This window comes from Rattus rattus, chromosome 1 (genome assembly GCF_011064425.1).
Source record: "Rattus rattus isolate New Zealand chromosome 1, Rrattus_CSIRO_v1, whole genome shotgun sequence".
NCBI classification, from domain to species: Eukaryota; Metazoa; Chordata; class Mammalia; order Rodentia; family Muridae; genus Rattus; species Rattus rattus.
In genome coordinates this window covers 171789151-171811099 of record NC_046154.1, presented here as the reverse complement: position 1 = coordinate 171811099, position 21949 = coordinate 171789151, and the positions used below count along the sequence as shown (strand labels likewise).

At 42.0% G+C, this 21949-nt stretch overlaps 1 protein-coding gene across 1 annotated transcript in view; it reads left to right on the top strand.

Annotated features, from left to right (window-relative positions):
* The window catches only part of Nedd1 (NEDD1 gamma-tubulin ring complex targeting factor), a 40829-nt gene that overhangs the window by 12199 nt on the left and 6681 nt on the right, over positions 1-21949 (top strand). The window contains exons 5-11 of the mRNA XM_032911464.1: positions 281-421; positions 11178-11407; positions 12846-13047; positions 13423-13618; positions 18496-18624; positions 20807-20854; positions 21685-21884. Coding sequence (XP_032767355.1) covers positions 281-421; positions 11178-11407; positions 12846-13047; positions 13423-13618; positions 18496-18624; positions 20807-20854; positions 21685-21884 — 1146 coding nt within the window. The remainder of the gene's footprint in view (positions 1-280; positions 422-11177; positions 11408-12845; positions 13048-13422; positions 13619-18495; positions 18625-20806; positions 20855-21684; positions 21885-21949) is intronic.

The following is a 21949-nucleotide window of genomic DNA, read 5'->3' as shown; positions in this document are numbered from 1 at the left end:
GCTTAGAATAAATGTTATCGACATCAGTGGAAGGCAGGCAGTTCTGGAAGATGAGCATTAAGTTAGTTACCCTTCTAGACTGTGTATTGTTTCAGAGTCTGTGCACATGTAATATGGTTCTCAGACATTGTCTCTCGGGACTCCATGTTTATTCTGTGGTGTCTAATCAGCTCAGTGTGTTAGTCGGAAGGAAACTGTTAGCTCAGGTATCGATAGACAGCCATACTCTTCATCAGATATAGGGGCTAACGGCCGCTGTTCTTCACTGCGTTTCTTTCAGGACCATAAACGGGAAGTAACTTGTGTGGCGTACAATTGGAATGATTGTTATATTGCTTCCGGGTCTCTCAGTGGTGAGATTATCTTACACAGCGTAACCACTAATACCTCCAGTACGCCTTTCGGCCATGGGAGTAAGCAGGTATGGTGTTTGTGTTTGTTTTTTAAAATAAAGTTAATAACTTATATTTTGAATTATTTTGTATAAGAAAGTAAATTTAATTTTTTTAATATTTAAAAGTATTACTTAGCTTTCTGGAAAACTAGCTAGTTTGTCATGGCAGTTTTTGAGAAAGATAAGTAAACTAATTCATCCTAGAGTGCTTGGATGAATTCACTCACACAGTTAAATGTTTGGTCTTCCATACTCCATCTGTTTTCTAACAAAACGCAGGTACGTAGCGCCGTCCTGAGCCCGGGGTTTTAATGTCTCCATGGCATTTCTGTTACAGAAGTCCTAAGACTGATGTGTACATTCATTCATACCGTGTGTGGACAGGAAATCATTGTGTTTAGGTAGAGGCAAGTACATTTTGAAAAAACAAAACCGTTTTGGTTTTTGTTGTTTTTTGTTTTGAAAAGTATGTGGCAGTTAAAATAATCAAAGCCAACTCATACATTTCAGGTTAGTACAGAAATCTTTATGGAAACCTTTTAAAAGAAAAATTAGTCAGTTAGATATTTTTCTTGGTTAAAAAAATTGTTTTTTTTTTTTTTTTTTTTTCATTTTCATAAAAGAACGAGAAATGCCTTAATGAGTCTTCCTTGGCTGACATTCTTTGAACATCTCTAGAGATGATTCCAGTAGGTAGATAAAGTGGATATGGTATAGGGGCTGTAGCAAAAACTTTAGCCTGGCTTTTTAGTAATTCACAAGTTAGTTATGCCCATGCGTCTTCTCATCTTTCTGCTCTCCCGGGTTCTGCTAGAGTCTGTTTTACAGCCCATGACTTACACTGCATCCTCCTCAGTTAGGCTCGGCTACTAGTTAGTTAGTCAGTCAGTCCCAGTTGACAGTTGAGGACGTGTGGCTCCACACTTAGAGTTCCCAGAACGGCCTGACTGTGAGCTCAGCTGTTGTGGTGGCCTTCCTTCCTCTGGACTGGCTTTCTAGCTTGGTGGAAGTTGTGAGTGATTAAGACTGTCTGAAGCTTCTGGGTACAGATGCAAGATCATTAATGTCAGGAAGTGGCAGTAGCAGGGTCCCCTCTAGCACCTGTGACCTCTCCAACCATGGGGTCGTGGCCAGGTTTACCATATTAGGCACGAGCTCCCTCCTATCGAGTGGGCCTTAAGTCCAATGACACAGCTACTGGTTTCCTCCCCAAATACATGTCACTGTACCCCTGTCGTGGTCTCCTGTATTATGGTTCACAGAGGAGAACTTGGATAACTTTTCTCCCTTGGCAGCTTGCAGGACTGTGTGAGCTGGTCCTCAGGGAGGAGCCGTCACTTCCTGTCAGTGCTATCTTGACTGCTCAGATCCTGAGGCCAGAATATGTGCTGTCTTCAGCAGTCGTCTCACCTGTTGGAAGGCAGCAAAGGCAGTGGCCACAGACTGTAGTTTTGGGGGTTTTTGGACTTCCCTGACCAATGATCAAATGGAAGTTTCTCATGCTTAGTGCTGGGGTTTTGTTTAGCTAGATAGTGTGGCAGTGGTTCTCACCCGTCCTAATGCTGTGACCCTTTAATACAGTCCCTCCTGCTGTGGTGACCCCAACCATAAAGTTATTTTGTTGCTACTTCATAACTCTAATTTTGCTACTGTTATATCTGTGGTTTTTGATAGTCCTAAGTGACTCCCTATGAAAAGGTCATTTGAACCCTAAAGGGATCAGGACCCACAGGTTGAGAACCACTGGTCTGTGGCTCTTGAAAGTATTATCACTTCAAGTGGTTAACTTTATTTTGTGTGTGTGTATACATACATATATATGTAATTTTAGGTAAACATAAAATAATCCAATTCCCCATTGCTTTTCAAGCATCTTAGAGTTACTAACCTTGGCTCCATCTCCATTTGTATTATCCTTCCTCCTCTGTTACAGCTCTCCACTTCAGTTTTTCCCTCCAAAGTTCTGGGTCCCCAGCTCCTCACTCCTTCCCTGTGGGCACAGCTCGTGGCAGATAAGACACATCAATGCCTCGAGGTGTGAGGTGCATAGGGATCTCTGTTTATCATATCCCTTTCTCACATGAAAAAAAAAAAAACAAACCTTAAAATCTTAGGTGATGGATTGCAGCAATTCTAATGCTCAAAGAATTTTTTAAAAAAGATTTATTATATATAAGTACACTGTAGCTGACTTCAGACACTCCAGAAGAGGTCATCGGATCCCATTACAGATGGTTGTGAGCCACCATGTGGTTGCTGGGAATTGAAGTCAGGACCTCTGGAAGAGCGTCAGTGTTCTTAACTGCTAAGCCATCTCTCTAGTCCCAAAGAATTTTAATTGATTAGTTTGCATCAGAAAACTAAGCTTATCTTCTAGTTTAGGAAAACAGTGCATGAGCTCATCTCCAGTGTTCTCAGTCCGCCAGACCTCCAACTCTGCAAGACTTTTGGTATTAGGCTGGGAGATCAATGAGTATTAGCCGCTGTTGGGAGCTTTTAATGGCTCCTTAGATGAAGACATTAACGTCACTTTTCTGGTTTCCTCCTCAGCCTGCTTTGGACATCCTTAGTATGCACTCCCTTCCACCCAGTTACCAGCTATAACTTACCCTAGGGGTTACTTTTCTGATAAGGGCCCACCTCCAGAGGCAGAGCCCCAGGTTGTTAGTGTTCTCTCCAGGAAGGAGACCCCTTGTAGGTTTCTCAGTACTGAAGTGTGCAGCCTTAAACTTATGCATATACAGGCAATACTAACTGAACTCCATAGGGTGTGTGTGCGATGTGTGTGCATGTGTGAACACATACATGTGTGTGATAATAAGGTAAAGAACAAAATTAAAGTGCACTTTTCCCTCTGCCTGGAACAAATAGTTATTTTTTTATACAATATATTATTTCATGTGCTTTGATAAGTTATATCATTAAAGGCAGGGTTGGCTTCTCTTATTAGAAAGATCAGTTCTAGATCTCTTAGGAAAGTCAGCGTAATGACTCTGCACACTCAGGCTTTACTGTATATAATTGAAATACTTGAAGGCAGGTTTACATTAGTTCTTTTCTACAATTTAATTGCCATTTGCCTATCTATCATTACCAGAATTGCCACTTGAGTGTACATTAAAAAATTGTATTATAAGATACTTAAAATTCATTTAAGATTTCACATATATTAAATATTCATTTAAAACTACAAGCAGTTCATAATTCTCAAGTGTGTCAGACATTGAATTTTAAAATTCAGATACGCTGTTGTTTGGCTCAGTTTTGCCTTGATTGATTTTACTGTACCTGGGGTTTGGGTTATTGAGAAAAAAGTATTAGTTAGGACCTATCTATGATTAAATTGAAAATGTTAGTTTTGTTTCTATAAACAATTGAGGATTTGAGGTTGTAAGAATCATAAAATTGACTTCCTAGACAAAATGACAAAACCCTTGTCATTTTACTGAGTCTACATCCGACTGGGATTCATGTCAGAAATGAGGTTGCCTGGGTATAGTCTTACTTTCAGTTGAATTGAGGCTATTAGTTTTTGTCTTTCTCCGAGAGAAAAAAGAGGTGCCCAGCCTCTGCAGAGCTCCTGGCTGCTGGCTGCTGGCTGCTGGCTGCTGGCTGCTGGCTTCATGTCACCACTTGGCGCTTCAGCAGCTTGGGATCATTTAGAGTTGCCTTCTCCCAAGCAGTTAAAAATGTTGATCTGTATTACGGATGTCTTAGATTAAAAAGGGAATTTTAGGTAAAGCAGGTGAGATTTTTAAACATACCACAGTACATTTAAACACATTTGTTTTCCTTAAGTGACTACATTTTGTTTTATATGTAGAGTTTGTAAGTATTAATAAGCCTGCTTGAGTACAGAAACCTGAGAAATGTAAGTTGTTATGAATTACCTTTTTTAACGATAATTATTTTCAAACAATGAGTTTAGGGCTGGGATATAGCTCAGCTATAGAGACTCTACGAGGCCCTGGGTTCTATTTCTGGCATGACAGATTTTTACATTGTAATTTGCTTTATGATCTACATGGATTCATACTCAGACAGTTTGACTGCAGAGCCTTATTTCTAGACTAGTGATCTTCACGTTTATAGGGGCATTAGCATAATTTATATTGGGGAAAATATTTGGCACAATAGCATTTCCTTAATAATCTCAGTCTTATTTCTTTAACATTTGTTATGTCCTTGCTTAGCCCCTGTATTATGTTCTCAAGTAGTTTTATTAATGTGAGCATAAAATAAATTGACACTTTATGCCAGTTTTCAAAGATACTATTAGATGTTTTTCTCTTCCTAATATTAATGGAAAATATGTATAAAGTACTATCTTATGTGTTTCCATATGCAGCGTTGTCTTTCTTATGCATCATTTTCTTTGTGTGAACTTGTCTTCTGTCGTCTGTCTGTCTTTTGTCACTGTGCTGTGTCCGAGGCATGCTAACACTAGCCCTCCAAATCTTCAGAGATTGCGTGCATTTTAATACTTAATATCACTGTTACCTAAAGGTTCTCCTGTTCTAGATAGTTTCCAAATTTTTATAATCACAGCAAGCACTATATTTTAATAGTGTTATGAAAATTACTTCTGATCTTGACTTTTTAAAATAACATTGAGGAACAGGTTCACTGTGGAGCTGATATTTTTAGCCATTGACATTAAGTGGGACCAGAGCAGGTGTTAGTCCTGAGGTATCTGTTTATTTTACTTATTCTGATGGTATCGATAGGCAGCAGATGTTCTGGGCTCTGTAATCTAAATAAAGATTGGTGAGTAGGAGTTCTAATAAATGGTATTTCTCCTGTTCCTCTCTTAATCAGTTAGTGCATCTTTCCTTTAGACTGTAAAGTGCCTGGCAAAAGGAAGGAAGACAGGAGAAGTTAAGTTTGCGAAGGGCAGATTAACCCAGCAGACGGCTGCACTGTGTGTTCTCTGTAGTTAGGAATTGAGTCTCCCAGAAAGAACTGGCAGTAGGTCAGAGAGAGAAACGGCGTGCTTGCTCATTGCATGCAAGTGCACGGGACATTGCAAGGATGAAAGGTGAATATCCAAGCTGTGGGAGCCCACGGTCCCCAGCAACATATTAATGGACAGCCACAAGTCACTATGCAGCAGCCTGCTCATGCACATGCATGGTCAGGAACTTTAACTGCGTCCATGCTGCTCCCGACTCCAAGGAAAAGCAACCATTGCGGCAGTGAGTCTTATTTAAGCCATGCACTCCACTGTTAGATGAGTAACTCAGAACTGCTGCGAGTGCTTGCGTCTCCGGCTCTGTCCGTTCTGAGGCCGATGAACCTGCAGCCGAACCACAAGCCCACAAGCTGGAGCCGCCAGAGAGCAGTCAGCAGTGCTGCTGGTGTTTAGCTGTTTAGAATCCCCAGGGAGCACCAGAGAGAAAACACTTAAAACACTGAAAAACGTGTTTCATAAAAATGGCAAGTAGAAAATACATTTTAAAAAGAATATAATCTTTGATACTTTTATATCCAGCAAATGCCAGATATAGCAAACTATGATATTCTTCAATCTTTGATTTAAAAACCTCAAAGATATAAAAAAAAAATAGTAAAATACAAAAACAAATGAATGTTTTATAGGCAGGTTCATTTCCTCTGGGAAAAATTTCAACAAAGAACTAACATTTAAAGCAGCAGTTCTCAGCCTGTGCCTCACAACCCCACATATCAGATACTTATATTATGATTTATAATAGTAGTAAAATTAAGGTTATGAAGTAATGACAACATGTTATGGTTGGGGGTCACCATAACGTGAGGAACTGTATTAAAGGATCACAACATTAGGAAGGTTGAAAACCACTGATTTTAAAGCATTCCTTTCTGCAGTTTTGTAATTTTTTACCATGGAATATCTTAAGATGTCAGTTCTTCTTAAAGTGACAGTTGATAGTGGAAGGGTTTGTCCAGAAGTCTTGAGACTATCTCTGTAGACTAGCACTCTGGCAGAAAAGAATCAACAGAGAAGGAAATGGAGAAAGTATGTGCAGTCTATATGAGCATTTACGGCCTTACTTTAAGAACAGTTAGTTGCAAATTAGCACTAAAAATTCATAATATCTGAATAGAAAATAGGCAAGATATATTAATAGACAATCCATAAGAACAAAAATAGATAAATGCTGACTTAGTGTTCTCAACTTTGTATCTCTGAAGAGCACTGGGCACAGAAATAGGAATTATCTCGTCAGCAACTTTACGAAATGGTAGATTTGTTGGAACCTGGAGGAGATAAATTGATATGATCCAGCTGTCATAGAAGACATTTTGCTGACATGACTGTGTCACAGTAGAATGTAATCCCAAGTACCAGTTCTAGTCCACTCATCACACATGCATGTACAGAAAGGTACTTAAGAGGTTCCTCCAAAGATGGTAATCAGTTTTCTGTAGTTGCTAAGATTACAGATGAGTTTACTCTTTGTTATTTCAGTTTACTTCTAAATATTCATGGTGAAATAAGAATTTCTTAGCCCATGGAATTCTTACATATTTTTATAAGTTTTGTAAATGAAGTTTACACAGTTATGATTATTCATTGATGTCATGTCTTCACCTACTTATAGTAATAGTATGTTTCATATTTATAAACAACCTTTTAACAAAAACAAAAACATTCTTACAAAGCAATAATGTGTTGTAAGAAAAAAATATCAATTCTGAAAGTGCTAAACAAAATAATTGCTTAATAAGTTTGGTGCTGCTGATACAAAAACGCATTAATATTCATTTTGCACAGTGTAGCAGATTAGTACTTTGCTTATATTGTATCATGGCTAATGTCTTGATAGTCTAAGAATATGATGGTTTAATATATGTGGAACAATCAGAAATGACATTCTATTAATATCAGAAGATTAAAGAGTAGATGTTTAAACATATTTATGGGTCTTAAACTATGTTATACATGGAAAACATTGATCATTGAGTTGAAGATCCATACATAAATCTAGATGCCTGTTTTGAATACCAAATTTTTGATAAAGAAGCCCGAAATGCACACTGGAAAAACAGACAGCATCTTCCACAAGTGGTGCCGGTAAAGCCAGATAGCTGCATGGAGAAGAGTGCAGACAGATCTGTGCATGTCACTCCGCACAAAGCCTAACTCCAAAAGGATCAAAGACCTCAACAGAAGGCCAGATACAAGAAAATGGGGAAGAGCTTGAACTGATTGCTACAGGGAAAGACTTTCTAAATAAACCACCATTAGCACAGACACTAAGATAGAAAATAAATGGAATCTCATGAAACTGAAAAGTTTCTGTTATACAAAGACACCTTCATTTGGACAAAGTGGCAGCCTACAGAATGGGAAAAGATTTTTACCAATTTATATATCCAATAAAGGAATAATGTCCAAAATATATGAAGAACTCAAAAAACTGGATATCAAGAAAGGGAATAACCCAATTAATAAATGAAGTACAGATCTATAAACAGAATTCTCAAAAAAAAAAAAAAAAAAAAAAGGAATCTCAAATAGCTGAAAAACACTTAAATGTTCAAAATCCTTAGTTGTCAGGGAAATGTAAATTATCTTACACGCCAGTCAGAATGGCCCAAGATCAATAACACAAACCACAGCTCGTGCTGGCGAGGTTGTGGAACAAAGAAAACACTCCTCCACTGCTGGTGGGAGTACAGTGTACACAACCACTATGGAAATCGGTGTGGCGGTTCCTTGGGAAGATAGTTGATTTTCCTCAAGGTCCAGCTGTGCCGGCCTTGGCCATACACCCAAAGAATGTTTCATCCTACTACAGAGACACTTGCTCAGCCTTTGTTCTGTTCACGAGAGTCAGAAATTGACAGTAACCTAGGTGTCAGCAGATGTTGGAGAAAGAAAATGTGCTGCATTTACACCAGGGAATATTACTCCATCATTAAAGAAAGTGAAGTCATGAAATTGGCAGGTAAATGGGTAGAACTAGAGAAAAAAAATCATCCTGAGTGAGGTAGCACAGACCCAGAAGGAAAAATACAGTATGTATTCACTTATAGGTGAATGTCAGTTGTTAAATCAAAGATAAGCAAACTGTTTTAGAATCACAGAAGTGATTCCCAGCCATAAAATTATTTTCATTACCACTTTGTAACTGTAATTTGGCTACTGTTGTGAATGTAATATAAATATCTGATATCCAGGATGGTCTTAGGTGACCCCTGTGAAAGGGTTTGTTGACTCTCAAAGGGCTTGTGCCCCCCAGATTCAGAACCACTGGTATAGAGTAAGTGGCTAGGAAATAATACATTTCCCCAGGACCAGGAAATAGAGTAGATAGTTATGAATAATGGGTGGATGGGGGTGGGGTAGGGATTAGAACAGGAAGACAAATAGGGAGGGGAAGAAAAGAGGGGAACGAGGAAGGGAAGATGAGGAGGAGAGGGCCAGTAAAATTGAGGGTCATTTGAGGGGTTGTATGGAAACCTAATACAATAGCTTTCTAAAGTGATTGAGTGTGTGTGTGTGTGTGTGTGTGTGTGTGTGTGTGTGTGTGTGTGTTCTAAGTGTAATTGCTAAATAACAGTGTAGACAGTGACCTTTCATCACCAACTGAAGCACACTAGTACCAGCACACTAGTGCAGAGGAGGCACAAAGACTGGGGAGTAACTTACTGATATCCGGGACTTAAGGCCTGCTCCATGAGAAGGAGCCATACCCAACACTGTCTGGGTGACCATGAAACTGAGACTAGATAGCGTAGGGACCTGGGGAAAAATAAATACTACTGTTCTACAGAAGGAGTGTAGCAGTACAATGGCTCCTAATTACTTTGTGCTGTACTCAGATCGGTGCCTTGCTCAACTATCATGTGAGAAGCTTCCTCCTGCAGCAGATGGGTATAAACACAGAGACTCACTGTGCAGAGACACTGCAGAGAGGCCCTGGACCACTCCACCCTAATTGGGAGGTCTCCATCAGATCCCTCCCCGTCAGGGCTCAGAGAGCTCTGGTGGAAAGAAGAAAGGAGGTAGAAAGAGTTTAAGAGGCTCTAAGCATAGAACGTATGTGCTCAGGCAGAGGCAGCATCCATGAGGCCTGTGTGTGGCTGATCCAGTGAGTTCTCAGAGCTGAAGTAGATGGACACATATCCCCAGCTCTAGCCCAGAAGCCATCGCCAGTTGATAACCACTTGTGGTTCCTTCAGTCTCACTTGGGGATCCATCCCATATACAGACACCAAACCCAGACACTATTGTAGATGCCAAGAAGTGCATGCTGACAGGAGCCTGATATAGCTGTCTCCCGAGAGGCTCTGCAGAGCTTGACAAATACAAATGGGGATGCTCGCATTCCAACCATTGGACTGAGCACTGAGACCCTAATGGAGGAGTTAGGGAAAGGACTGAAGGAACTGAAGGAGTTTGCAACCCCATAGGAAGAAAAACAATATCAACCAACCAACCCCCCCAGAGCTCCCATCCCAAGAGTACACATGGAGGGACCCATGGCTCCAGCTGCATATGTAGCAGAGGATGGCCTTGTTGGGCATTAATGGGAGAAGAGGCCTTTGGTCCTGAGAAGGCTTGATGCCCCAGTAAGGGGAATGCCAGGGTGGTGAGGCAAGAGTGAGTGGGTGGGAGGAGAATCACCCTTATAGAAGTAGGGGGAGGAGGGATGAGATAGGGGTGTTCTGAGGGGAAATGGGGAAAGAGGATAACATTTGAAATGTAAATATATAAAATATATTCTCCAAGAGAGTCTCACCACAGAAACAAACTACTCCTAAGCATAGACTATGTGCCCAGTCACAGATGACCAGCTGAAAGCAGACTCACGCCTCTTTTGAGGTCCCTGTCTCATAATGTCTTGTCAAGCCTTTCACTTTTTTTTAATTTTTACTTTTACGTTTTTATTTTTTCACCCTACACGTTTTGCGTATATATTATGACTTCCAGTTCTGTGGTTTTGTGAGGTTCCTGAATGTGCAGTCAAGTGTTTCTCTGTATCTCGTCTGTTTCTTGGGTCCCTTTTCTTCTGTCTGTTTTGTAGTGTTCTGACATTTTTTAAGTGTTATTTTATTTTATTATTAGCATAGTTAATTATGATGCCAATAGAAATCCGGACAGAATATTTTAGGAAAAGTAGGTATAATTCAATCAATTTTAATCAAGTCGTATTTATTCAGCCTGAATTTTCTGGTCCAGATAAACTAGACAGGAAGCCTGTCTTCTGGTGGGGATTAGTGTTTAGAGCGGGTCCTGCACTGCCCTCAGGCTGCTCTGTTTTCAAAGGAGGTTTAGCCCCTCCTCTGTAGAGCGTCCCATCCGTCCTCAGTACCTGTGCTTTACTGTGCCAGTTAACGTGCTGGAGTGTCAGCGCCACAGGCCGCACACAGATCGGTGCATCCCAGAGTCTAAGGGCTGTAGGAGTGAGTGCCAAGTAACTTCACCCTCTCCCAGGGTTCTCCTGTGATTTGACTGTGCTTGGGCCCTGTGTTTATGGTGACTGTTCTGATCGCTTGGTTAATGTAGTCAATGCAGATGTGTTATATTAAAAGTTTTTCTCTTTAAATGGAGGAGACTGAAGAAGTTGTGTCATCTAAGATAATCAAATCACGACAGATATTCAACTAACAGAATATTGAAATGTTTCAGGGTCGTCTTCTAATGCACTAAGTAACATGGTGGAGGTTGTCCTCAAAACCCGTCTGTCTTTGAATCAGAGAATACCTAACTCTGCTGGATTGATAGGATTGAGTCATGTTTATGAATGCTTCTGAATGTTTGCAGTCACATCAGTGTGTTCTTTATCTGCAGCCTGTCCGGCACATCAAGTACTCGTTGTTTAGGAAGTCTCTCTTGGGCAGCGTTTCGGATAATGGAGTAGTGACCCTCTGGGATGTGAACAGTCAGAGTGCATACCACAGCTTTGACAGCACACACAAAGCCCCAGCTTCAGGCCTCTGCTTCTCTCCTGTCAACGAACTGCTGTTTGTGACCATAGGCCTGGATAAAAGAATCATCCTGTATGACACCTCAAGTAAGAAGTAAGTGTGATGTTATCCCAGCGAAGGCAGGCCTCAGACTTGTCAGTTAGCTAGAGATGACCTTGACCTGCTGATGCTCTTGGCGAATGGTGGGATTACGGGTGTGTGCCACCACACCCACGTCCTGTGCTGCTTTGGATCCAGCCTGGAGTTTGGAGTGTACTGGGCAAGCACTCTCCCCTGAATTCCATCACCAGGCATAGCGTGTCCATTTAGTGACAGATCTCTCATTAACAGACATGTTTGTGACTCACACAGGCATCTGATCACTGTAGGGGGATCTTGATGTATTTAGTATGATAACTTTCCTTGTTTTTTTACACAGAAAAGAGTGGATGCTGAATAAACATTAGATACTTTTAGACCATGAGAGTTGAGAGAGCAAGAGCGAGAGCAAGAGAGAGAGAGAGAGAGAGAGAGAGAGAGAGAGAGAGAGAGAGACTGATTGACTTTATTATACATCTTTATTTCAGCAGTCTAAAGATTCTTTTGTAAAATACAACCAAATATACTTTTTAACAACAGTTTTGTTTTAAGTTAATTTATTTTCTGTATCAGAATTTCTAAACTAATTATATATATTCTGGTCTGGTGTTTCTGTTATGGAGTGTTGTCCTGAGCACTGTAATGTATTTCAGCACTGGCCTTGATCTCTCCCACTAAGCCCAGTGACATTTGCTGAGTTATGATACTCCAGACATTACCAGATATCCCTAAAAATGTTAGCCCTGCTTGGGTAGATGATCTTTGAACCATTCAAACTCTTCTTATGTGTTAACTGTGCGTAATTTAGAAGGAGGCAGTATTTAAAGATCACGAAGAATGCTAAGGTTACTGTTGGTAGAGATACCGGAATCGGGCCTTGCTCCAGTAGTTACTGTGACCTCTTCTCACTCTGTTCTGTTTAGAACAGTTCACTGACAGCCGGTGTGAGCGGTAAGCCTCTAGTGCCAGAGAGACCAGCAAAGAGCAAGTCAGTGTCCGTTGCCTGGCTGTGGTCTGGCCGCATGAGCTGTGCTGGTTTAGCCTTTTGGTCAAGAGATGCACAACTTAGAACAGTAGCATCTGCTCATGTGAAAGGTCACAGCCCCCGCAGAGACAGGCAGGCCACTAAGTAGAAACTGGATAGGGAGCGCCCGCTCAGCCCTGAGGCTGGTTCCTGTTGCCACAGGCTGCCAGAGAGTGCTTCATCCAGGAAACGAAGGTCCACATGGGAAATGCAGGCTGCACAGTTGTGGTGTGAGTAGAGACAGGATGGAACGTTCATTCTTTACAGGTTGTCCATAGGATGGGTCTCTAAGACATACTCTGCACTGCTTTAAACAAGCATTTGGGATAGGCATCGTTTGCCTCGTTCTAAGTGTTCTTGATAAGCAGATGTGTCGTGTAAGCTTATACTCCTGCATATACTAATGTATTTGCACATTCTCCTCCCAAGGCTGGTGAAAACTTTAGTGGCCGACACTCCTCTGACTGCTGTAGATTTTATGCCAGATGGGGCCAGTTTGGCTATTGGATCCTCCCGTGGGAAAATATATCAGTATGACTTAAGGATGCTGAAATCTCCCGTGAAAACCATCAGCGCCCACAAGACATCTGTGCAGTGTATAGCATTTCAGTACTCCACGTCTCTGACGAAGGTGAGATACTCTCTTTTTAACATTTTCTATTTTCCTAGAAAGTCCTAGCTCAGAAAGTGAAAATTATCTCTTGTCAACTAAACACAGCAGTGTACTGCTTCAGAGTTGTTTTATACAGTGACATTGTACATTGTTTGAATATAAAGCCATTGGAGATTTGATTTTAAAGTTGTTTAGTATTTAATTCTTCTATAACCCCTCATCATAAGTATTTTAAAATACATTGTTGTTTAGAGCAAAATTCAGATATAGCAGCAAGCTTCAGATTTATAAGAAGAGAAATTAAGTTTTTAATTTAGTGGGGTACTTATAAAATATTAATGTTTATTATGACACATTAGTAACCTGAGCTTTTAAATATTCTATTCCATTTAGGCAAGTTTAAATAAAGGCTGCTCAAATAAGGCCACGGCAGCGAACAAACGGAGTGTTCCTGTGGGCAGCAGCAGTGGGGCTGCCCAGAATTCTGGAATTGTCAGAGAAGCACCCAGCCCTTCCATTGCCACAGTTCTCCCACAGCCCGTGACGACAGCTGTGGGCAAAGGAGCAGGGGCTGCTCAGGACGAAGCAGGTAACGTCGCTTGTGTCAGAGTGAGCTGGGGGCCTTGTCTTTCCTTCACCATTAGCCCTTTCTTTTAGAACCTAGGACTAATTTGAGTACTTAGGTAGGCAAAACTGATTCGTAGATACCGTTGAAGAAATGAAACGTATTAACTTTGCCTTGTTAAGGAGCCCTTGAGAGCACTTTTTCTCTTCAGCTGAATTTCTATTGTGAGAGAGAGGGGGTGATTTTAGCCATTTGTCTTTAATATTCCCTCAGTCTGGCTGATCTTCCCTTACGTCATAAGCAGAGTGGGAACCCAGTGCTGTCTGTTTGGTTTGACCTTATAGTCAAAGAGCAAAATGCAGAAGACAAGATGAAGACCACTCATGGTTCTTAACGTTTCATATCTCAGAGTGAAAGTAAGTCAGGTGGCGAATAAATGTTTTGAAATGCTGAGTCGTTGCCTGGCTCACGCTGACCTGTAGTTTTGTTAGCCGGAAGTTAGAGTGTCTAGGTCTGAGATAATCTTGACTCCAGTGGGTCACAGGAAGGTGCAGTGTGGTGTAGTGGCGGCTTCTCTGCTCTTTGCCTGTAACAAGAACGCAGTCTGTGAATTCTCAAAAACAGCCTGCACTCAGCGGTGATGCAGGTACACTGACGCTGACTGTGCGGGTCAAGTCCTGTTCCTCAGCATGAATTTACTCCTTCCAAATAACAGAGCTTTGATGCGCTGACTCTGATAGTGTGGAAGAACTGTTTTCATCATCAGTTTCCTATGATGCTCTGTGTCACTCTTTTTTTTTTGTAAATTTATTAGCCGTATAGATCAAGTTATATTTTTTAAATGAACCGAAAGCTCAGCACATAATAACCACTTAAAAATGTTGTTTTGCTTTTAAATGGATGTTTTTCAGTAGATAAATATAAAATAATAAAAAACAATTCTGTTTACCCCCCTTTTTTTCTTTGAGTCGAGCTTTCTCCTGGAAATTTTTTTTAATGTTATTTTTCTTGGATATTTTATGGATTTACATTTCAAATGCTATCCCCTTTCCCCCTCTCCCATACCCACTCCCTCCTTCCTCTGCTTCTATGAGGATGCCCCCACTCCCACCTCAAAGCCCTGGCATTCCCCTACATTGGGGAAACGAGCCTTCACAGGACAAAGGGCTTTTCCTCCTATTGATGCTGGACAATGTCATCCTCTGCTACATATGCGTCTGGAGCCATGGGTCTGTCCATGTGTACTCACTGGTTGGTAGTTTAGTCACTGGGAGCTCTGGTGGGGTCAGGTGGTTGATATTGTTGTCCTTCCTATGGGGTGGCAAACCCCTTCAGCTCCTTCAGTCTTCTCTCTAACTCCTCCATTGGGGTCCCCTTGTTCAGTCCTATGGTTAGCTGCAAGCATCCTCATCTGTATCAGTAAGGCTCTGGCAGAGCCTCTCAGGGGACACCATATCAGGCTCCTGTCAGCAAGCACTTCTTGGCATCAGCAATAGTGACTGGGTTTGGTGGCTGCAAATGGGATGGGTCCCCAGGTGAGGCAGTCTCTGGGTGACCTTTTCTTCAGTCCCTGCTCCACTCTCTGTCCTGTATTTCCTCCCATGAGTATTCTATTCTCCCTTCTAAGAAGGAATGAAGCATCCTCATTTTGGTCTTCCTTCTTGAGCGTCATATAATATGTGAATATTTTCTTAGGTATCCCAAGCTTTTAGGCTAATATTCACTTATGAATGAGTGCATGCCTTGTGGTGTTCTTTTGTGACTGGGTTACCTCACTAGGGATATTTTTTAGTTCCATCCTTTTGAATAAGAATTTTATGAAGTCATTGTTTTTGATAGCTGAGTAGTATTCCATTGTGTAAATGTACCACATTTTCTGTATCCATTCCTCTGTTGAAGGGCATCTGGGTTCTTTCCAGCTTATTATAAATAAGGCTGCTATGAACATGGGGAGCATGTGTCTTTGTTATATGTTGGAGCATCTTTTGGGTATATGCCCAGGAGTGGTATAGCTGGGTCCTCAGGTAGTACTATGTCCAATTTTCTGAGGAACTTCCAGACTGATTTCCAGAGTGGTTATACCAGCTTGCAATCCCACCAACAATGGATGTTATCTCCACACCCTCGCCAGCATCTGTTATCACCTGAGTTTGTGATCTGACTAGTGTGAGGTGGAATCTCAGGGTTGTTTTGATTTGCATTTCCCCCATGGCTAAGGATGTTGAAGTTTTCTTTTGATGCTTCTTAGCCATTTGATATTCCTCAGTTGAGAATTCTTTGTTTAGCTCTGTACTCCATTTTTTAATAGGGTTATTTGGCTCTTTGGAGCCTAACTTCTTGAGTTCTTTGTATATATTGGATATTAGCCTTCTATTGGGTGTAGGATTGGTAAAGACCTTTTCCCACTCTGTTGATTGCCGTTTTGTCCTATTGACAGTGTCCTTTGCAGAAGCTTTGCAATTTTCTGATTTCCCATTTGTTGATTCTTGATCTTAGAGCATAAGCCATTGGTGTTCTGGTCAGGAGATTTCCCCAGTGCCCATGTGTTCGAGGCTCTTCCCCACTTTCTCTATTAGTTCAGTGTATCTGGTTTTATGTGGAGGTCTTAGTCACAACATACAGAAAAAATAACTATGTCCAGTTTTAAGGAGACAAACACTGTGGCTGTTTACTTAGAAGAAATTGTTTTTTAAATATAACTGAGTAATGTCTCCTAAAATGCTTAATTAACTGTATTATGACATTTGCCATGATTTTCATGACTAATTCTGCAATTCTTTTCTTTTTCATGATTTTAAAAGATTGAAATGGTGGTTTACAAACTGGGAAATAGAGCGTCAGTTTCTAATAAACTGCTCTTCCTTAAGGATCACCACACTTACTAGCAAAGAAGGCCTGGGTTTGCTGCGTCACTTTCAGTGTCAGCTCTCTACAGTCTAAACAGTTCTGACAAAAAGAACCTTTGCTTTGTCCCTACAAACAGATTTCTGTTTATTTTGAAGCAACAGTCAGCTCAGAGAGGTTTAGTCACAGTGGTGAGTTCTTGAGCTTTGGCAAACTCAGACTTCCGTGAGCTTGTTCCCAGTTGTTTCCTTACTCCCTGTTGCTTTACATACACAGGCCCCTCTTTGCTTAGCCTACTTGCTGTGTGTGTGTGTGTCTGTGTATGTGTGGATGTGCATGTATGCTGTGTGGATGTGTCTGTTATGAGTGTGTCTATGTGAACAGGCTTCTGTGCAGGTGATTGTGTGTCTGTGTGTGTCTTTTTTTGTGTCTGTGCCGGTGCATGTGTGTTTGTGTATGTGTGCTGTGTGTGTGTGTGTGTGCATGTGTCTGTCTCTCTGTACAGGTCCATGTGTGTTGTGTGTGCCTACATGTGTGCCTGACAGCAGCTTCAGGTGTCACATTCCTTATGGACTGTCTGGTTTACTTTTGGAGTCAAGGTTTCTCACTGGCGTGGAACTTGCCAAGGTAGCTGGCCAGGAAGCCACAGGGCTCCCTGTACTACCTCTGCCTCGCCATTGCTGGGACTGCAAACACTTGCTTTCTTTTCCTTGTGGGGTCTGCAGCTCATCTTCATATTCTGCTGCTTTTAGGGCAAGCACCTTCCTCACTGAGCCATCTCCAGGCCACTACTGTCTTATTGTTTTCTGCTTATACTCTAAGCCGTTAACATTTAAGACAGTTACAGCAATCAGAGAAAATGTATCTGAAGTGTCTGTCACATGAGACAATAATGATAGAGTAGTGATACTGCTGTCATCCTCATAACCAGGATGCTGATTTTGAGATTAATCTACAGTTAATCTAAAGTTTTAAAAATTCCTGTTTCTATTCAAGTTAACTGATTGAGTAATTGAAAAGAACCTCTGATTTGTTACTGATCCTCAGTTTAAGTGGGAAACAGCAATTTAAGAAGTGAAAAGTAAGGCTTCAGTGCTATGTTTTTATGATACTAACCCTCTGCTTTATTCATTCAAACATGTGAAAACCTAGACGAGGGAGGTGAGTCCCTCCCCTCCTCCCCTCTGATCTGCTTTCAGCCCTGTTCCTGTGTTAACCCCAAGTCCTTAGCCCCCAGCGCTCCTTTCCAGAGGTGTGTCACTGCCAGGCTGGACCCCTGCTGGAAGCACCCGTTAGGGTGTGATACACAGACACTCTGGTTGTTTAGCAGTGTGTTTTAAGTTCATTTCCTTAGCCCTGTGAGCTTCAGAAATCCAGTGGTCTGTTCCTCGTTTCCATCTCTGGCTTCTCAGCTTCCGTTTGAGACTGAGAGGCCACACCAAGCTCCTTTAAAGTGTACGGCAGCTCTGCCAGTCGGAAGCTGGCATCCCGTGCTCTCCCACAGAGCCTCAGCCCGAAAGCCAGGGGCAGCAAGCCCTTTGCTCTCGCTCCTGCACTCTTTACAGTCTGGCTTTCGCCTCTCCTTCTTGCTAGGGACATACTGAGTACTAGTCCTCTAGCTGCCTGCGTAATGCTGACAGTAAGGAGAGGTAAACATCCACTATCCATGGAAGAAGACTTTAGCTGGGGATATGAGGCCTGCTTTCTACAGGTTGGAGAGCAAATGTTTGTTGTCTCTTGTAGTCTGGTAGGCATCATGCTGTCTGCCCTGTGGACTTGTCTTAGTCGGTTGTAGGCGGTCATAGGCACAAGAAGCATAGATTGCATCTAGTGTGCGTTAAGAGGGTAGCAGAAGCATGCTAATGATATTAGAACCTTCCAGTGAAGTGACGTGAGAACACATGACTGGAGAAGCCCTTCACTGACATGCTCTGCTGCTCTTTCTTGATGCTTAATTATAAACGTGCACCAGGGTGGGTAATGAACAGTTTGCAGTCAAGTTAGCAGCTATTTACATGGATGTAATAACACTGACTCTTGTGTCTCCTTCTTCCAAGGTTTGCCTCGAAACAAAAATACAGATATCTTATCTAAGGAAACTGATGCTGGAAAAAGTCAAGATTTCTCCAGCTTTGATGACACGGGGAAGAGTAGTTTAGGGGACATGTTTTCACCAATTAGAGATGGTAAGTGTGTTCAGGCAGGGCTGGGCTATACGGCTGGTAGATGTGGGTCTGAATCGTACAGCGAGCGGTCTGTTCATGTTCTCAGTGTCTGTACCCAATAGGTGAGAAGTTGCCCTGTCCAAGCGAATGCTGCTCATTGTGTGAGATTCCAGTCCCACCACTAGGAGGGAGGCCTCCTCTTGGGCTCTTGTGTGTTCAGCTAGTGCTCAGCCTCTGAGCTTAGGGGCCAACAGTGTCTTAACGGAGTTCACCATTATAGACAGTCTTTGACTTACAGCTGCTTCAAATAAACCCCTAAAATCTTGGTTGTTTGCTATGCAAAAATAAGGATTAGGTATTTATTTGGTATTTACTTCGTTTTCCCATGGCTAGGTAACTGACTGCCTCTTCCTGTGAACTTGTATATGACAGTTTCATGTGTGTTATATCATCTCTGCCACTCCCCTGTAGAAGTCACCTCTGAGAAGAAACCTTGTCACCTTGATGCATGGACACAGTGTATATCATTGTCCAGCTGGGCCTTTTCCGTTCTTCTGAGGCTCAGGTTCCTTAATGGGATGGTCTCACTGCTAATAGCAGTGTCAGTACCGAGGCCACTATCTGGAGAGCAGTGTGACAGTTAAATTATTCATGTTTTCTGCCTTATTAATTCCATTTCTACTAATTTACCTCAGAAAATATTCACACACATCTGTAAGATTTGTGTGTTTACAGTTTTATTTGTAATATTGAAAAACCAGACAGTCTCTAAATGTCTGTAGTAGAGGATTCACACACACACACAACACAACACAACACACACACACACACACACAACACACACACACACACACACACACACACACCACAACACACACACACACACACACACACACACACCACGTTGCAGCTTTTATATATTTAAGACTCAAGGAGGGCTATTTTGCAAGATTGAATTAATGAACAGCCTGGCTTCCCATTTGGTTGCTGCACTGTTTTTCAGAAGTAAAATTTGAGGTGTGTGTCTCCCCTCACTGAGGCTTCATCCAGTTTTTTGTTTTGTTTTGAGACAGGATTTCTCTGTGTAGTGGCCCTAGCCATACTAGAACTCTCTTTGTCGATGAGGCTGGCCTTGAACTCAGAGATCGGCCTGCCTCTGCCTCCTGAGAGCTGGGATTAAAGTCCTGGGCCTCTACCACCTGGCTACGAGGCTTCTTAATTTTAGGAGAACATGGACAAATACAATGTTGGTTTTGTTGACTAGAAATTGGTTTTAATTTCAAGGGTGAAATTCTCTAAGGAAAAGGTTTAATCTTTGTGCCTCAGTTTCTTCATCTGTTAGATAAAAATAATTTTTATATTAAGACAAATCCAAGAATTTTGTGTGTTAGGGGTATTGGCATCTAAGATCAGCTGAGCAGTTGCCTAACATACAACTAACACAAAAATCTGGTACATTCAAGAGAGGGGTGGAGAAGAGGAAGGGGAGGTAGAGAGAGAGAGAGAATATGAATGAATGAATGAATGAATGAATGAATGAACATGCAGATAGGGAAGATTTCTGACCAGGTATTTATGTGCTTATTGGCTGTTTGGATTTCTGGTGTATTTGTTAGTGGCTTTTTCCCATTCTTCTGTTAATATGTTAATGTTCAGTTCACAATTTTTGTTATGTATTGGTAAATGAATAATTATAGCAATAGTCTATGATTGAAGTTAATATCAAAAAAGCCATATGCCTTTATAACATTGTATTACTTGTAAAATATTCATATTTTGATTAATTACCCAATTTTATGAGACAATCGAGGCATTATCTCTAGTGTAAACATACAAAAATTGAAGTTTAACTATATTGGAAGTTTGCCCAAATCAGAAAGATACCAAACAGAATGAGGGAAACTGGCTTGTGGGCTGCCAGCACCTACTTCTGGGCTTGTTCCTGCAATGCTGTCCTCTTAGATGACCGTGGGATTCTGCAGGAAATAAAAGAATGAAAGAGACTCCTGAATGGGTCTGGTGTTGATTTCTGGCCTTACTCACGCTCAGTCCCTGCCCCTGCCCTCTTGGGAGAGCAAGTAGGAAGCCCAAGTTGCCTCAGATTCTTTTTTTTTTTTTTTTTTTTCCAATTTTAAAAAATTTAAAAGGTGGTGTAAAAATGTTGCAATAAGGAAGTTACTTTGATTTTCTTATTTTACTGTAGATGCTGTAGTCAACAAAGGAGGTGACGAGTCTGTAGGCAAAGGAGATGGTAAGACATCCCGAGAAGTGTCTTCATGAAGATAAGCAGTACTGCAGCTCTCGCTGCTGGGACCCCTGCTCCTTCAGCTTTAGGGAGCACACATGGCGGCACACTGTGGAGTTCCACAGCACTGGCCGGGTGCTCACTGGCTCCTGACCTCTCCTGTCTTGATGCTTCAGTTAAGGAATGGCCAGAGCTGCGTTCCGCTCTGCCTCCTTCCTGTGGCATTGGCCGGAGAGACCAGTTTCTTGCGTCCTTGGCCATCTGAGCTGAGCTGAGAACAGGGCAGGCAGCTGCTTCCCTCCTAGTGGGCAGTGAGGTGGAGGGCGGCCGAGAGGCGCCAACTGACCTTGGAAGACAGCACACCCTTTAGCCACACTCCTTTCCTCAGCGCGGGAACCTAAGGCCGGGGTCCTCGGGTCATCTTAGGGGCTGCCACAGACACGTACAAATCACAGCTCTCCGTTACCCAGAGCTAGCTGCCTCATTGGCTGTGGTGTGTAGTGTTCAGAGTGTTTCCACAAGGGAAGAAAGAAGCTTGTGAAGACGCTCTTGCCAGGTAGCACAGGCTGTCCAGTGCAACTCTCTGAGCACACCAGTGCCCCTGGGCACATGTTGTAAAGGCTCCCCACACTTCCACATAGGAAGTGGTGTCAGGATTAAAGGATTTACCCCACGAGTCCACATCATCTTAGCTGAGAAATAAGCCAGCCCTCCGAGGCCAGATCCACCCCCTTTTGCCCATTTTTTGGCCGTTATTTTAAGAAAGTGCTTATACCAAGAGTTTACAGGTGGGAAACATCTTACGGATGGATGTGGCATTTCTTTTCCTGTTCCAGGCCTTGACTTTCTACCACAGCTAAACTCGGTGTTCCCCCTGAGGAAGAATGCAGGCTCCTCCAGCACTCTGGTGCTGCACTCCAGCCCTTTTAATGTCCTTATGGGGACAGGGAAGGAAGAGCATGAGAGTCACGAGCTGTCAGCCGAGTCTAAGAAGGCACACCTCGGGAAGCCGGAGCCTAAGGACTCCTTGAAGCAGGTATTCACCCAAAAGGAATACCCGAACTTAAAGTTTATCACTCAAAAGGGCGTCGCCGGTATCTG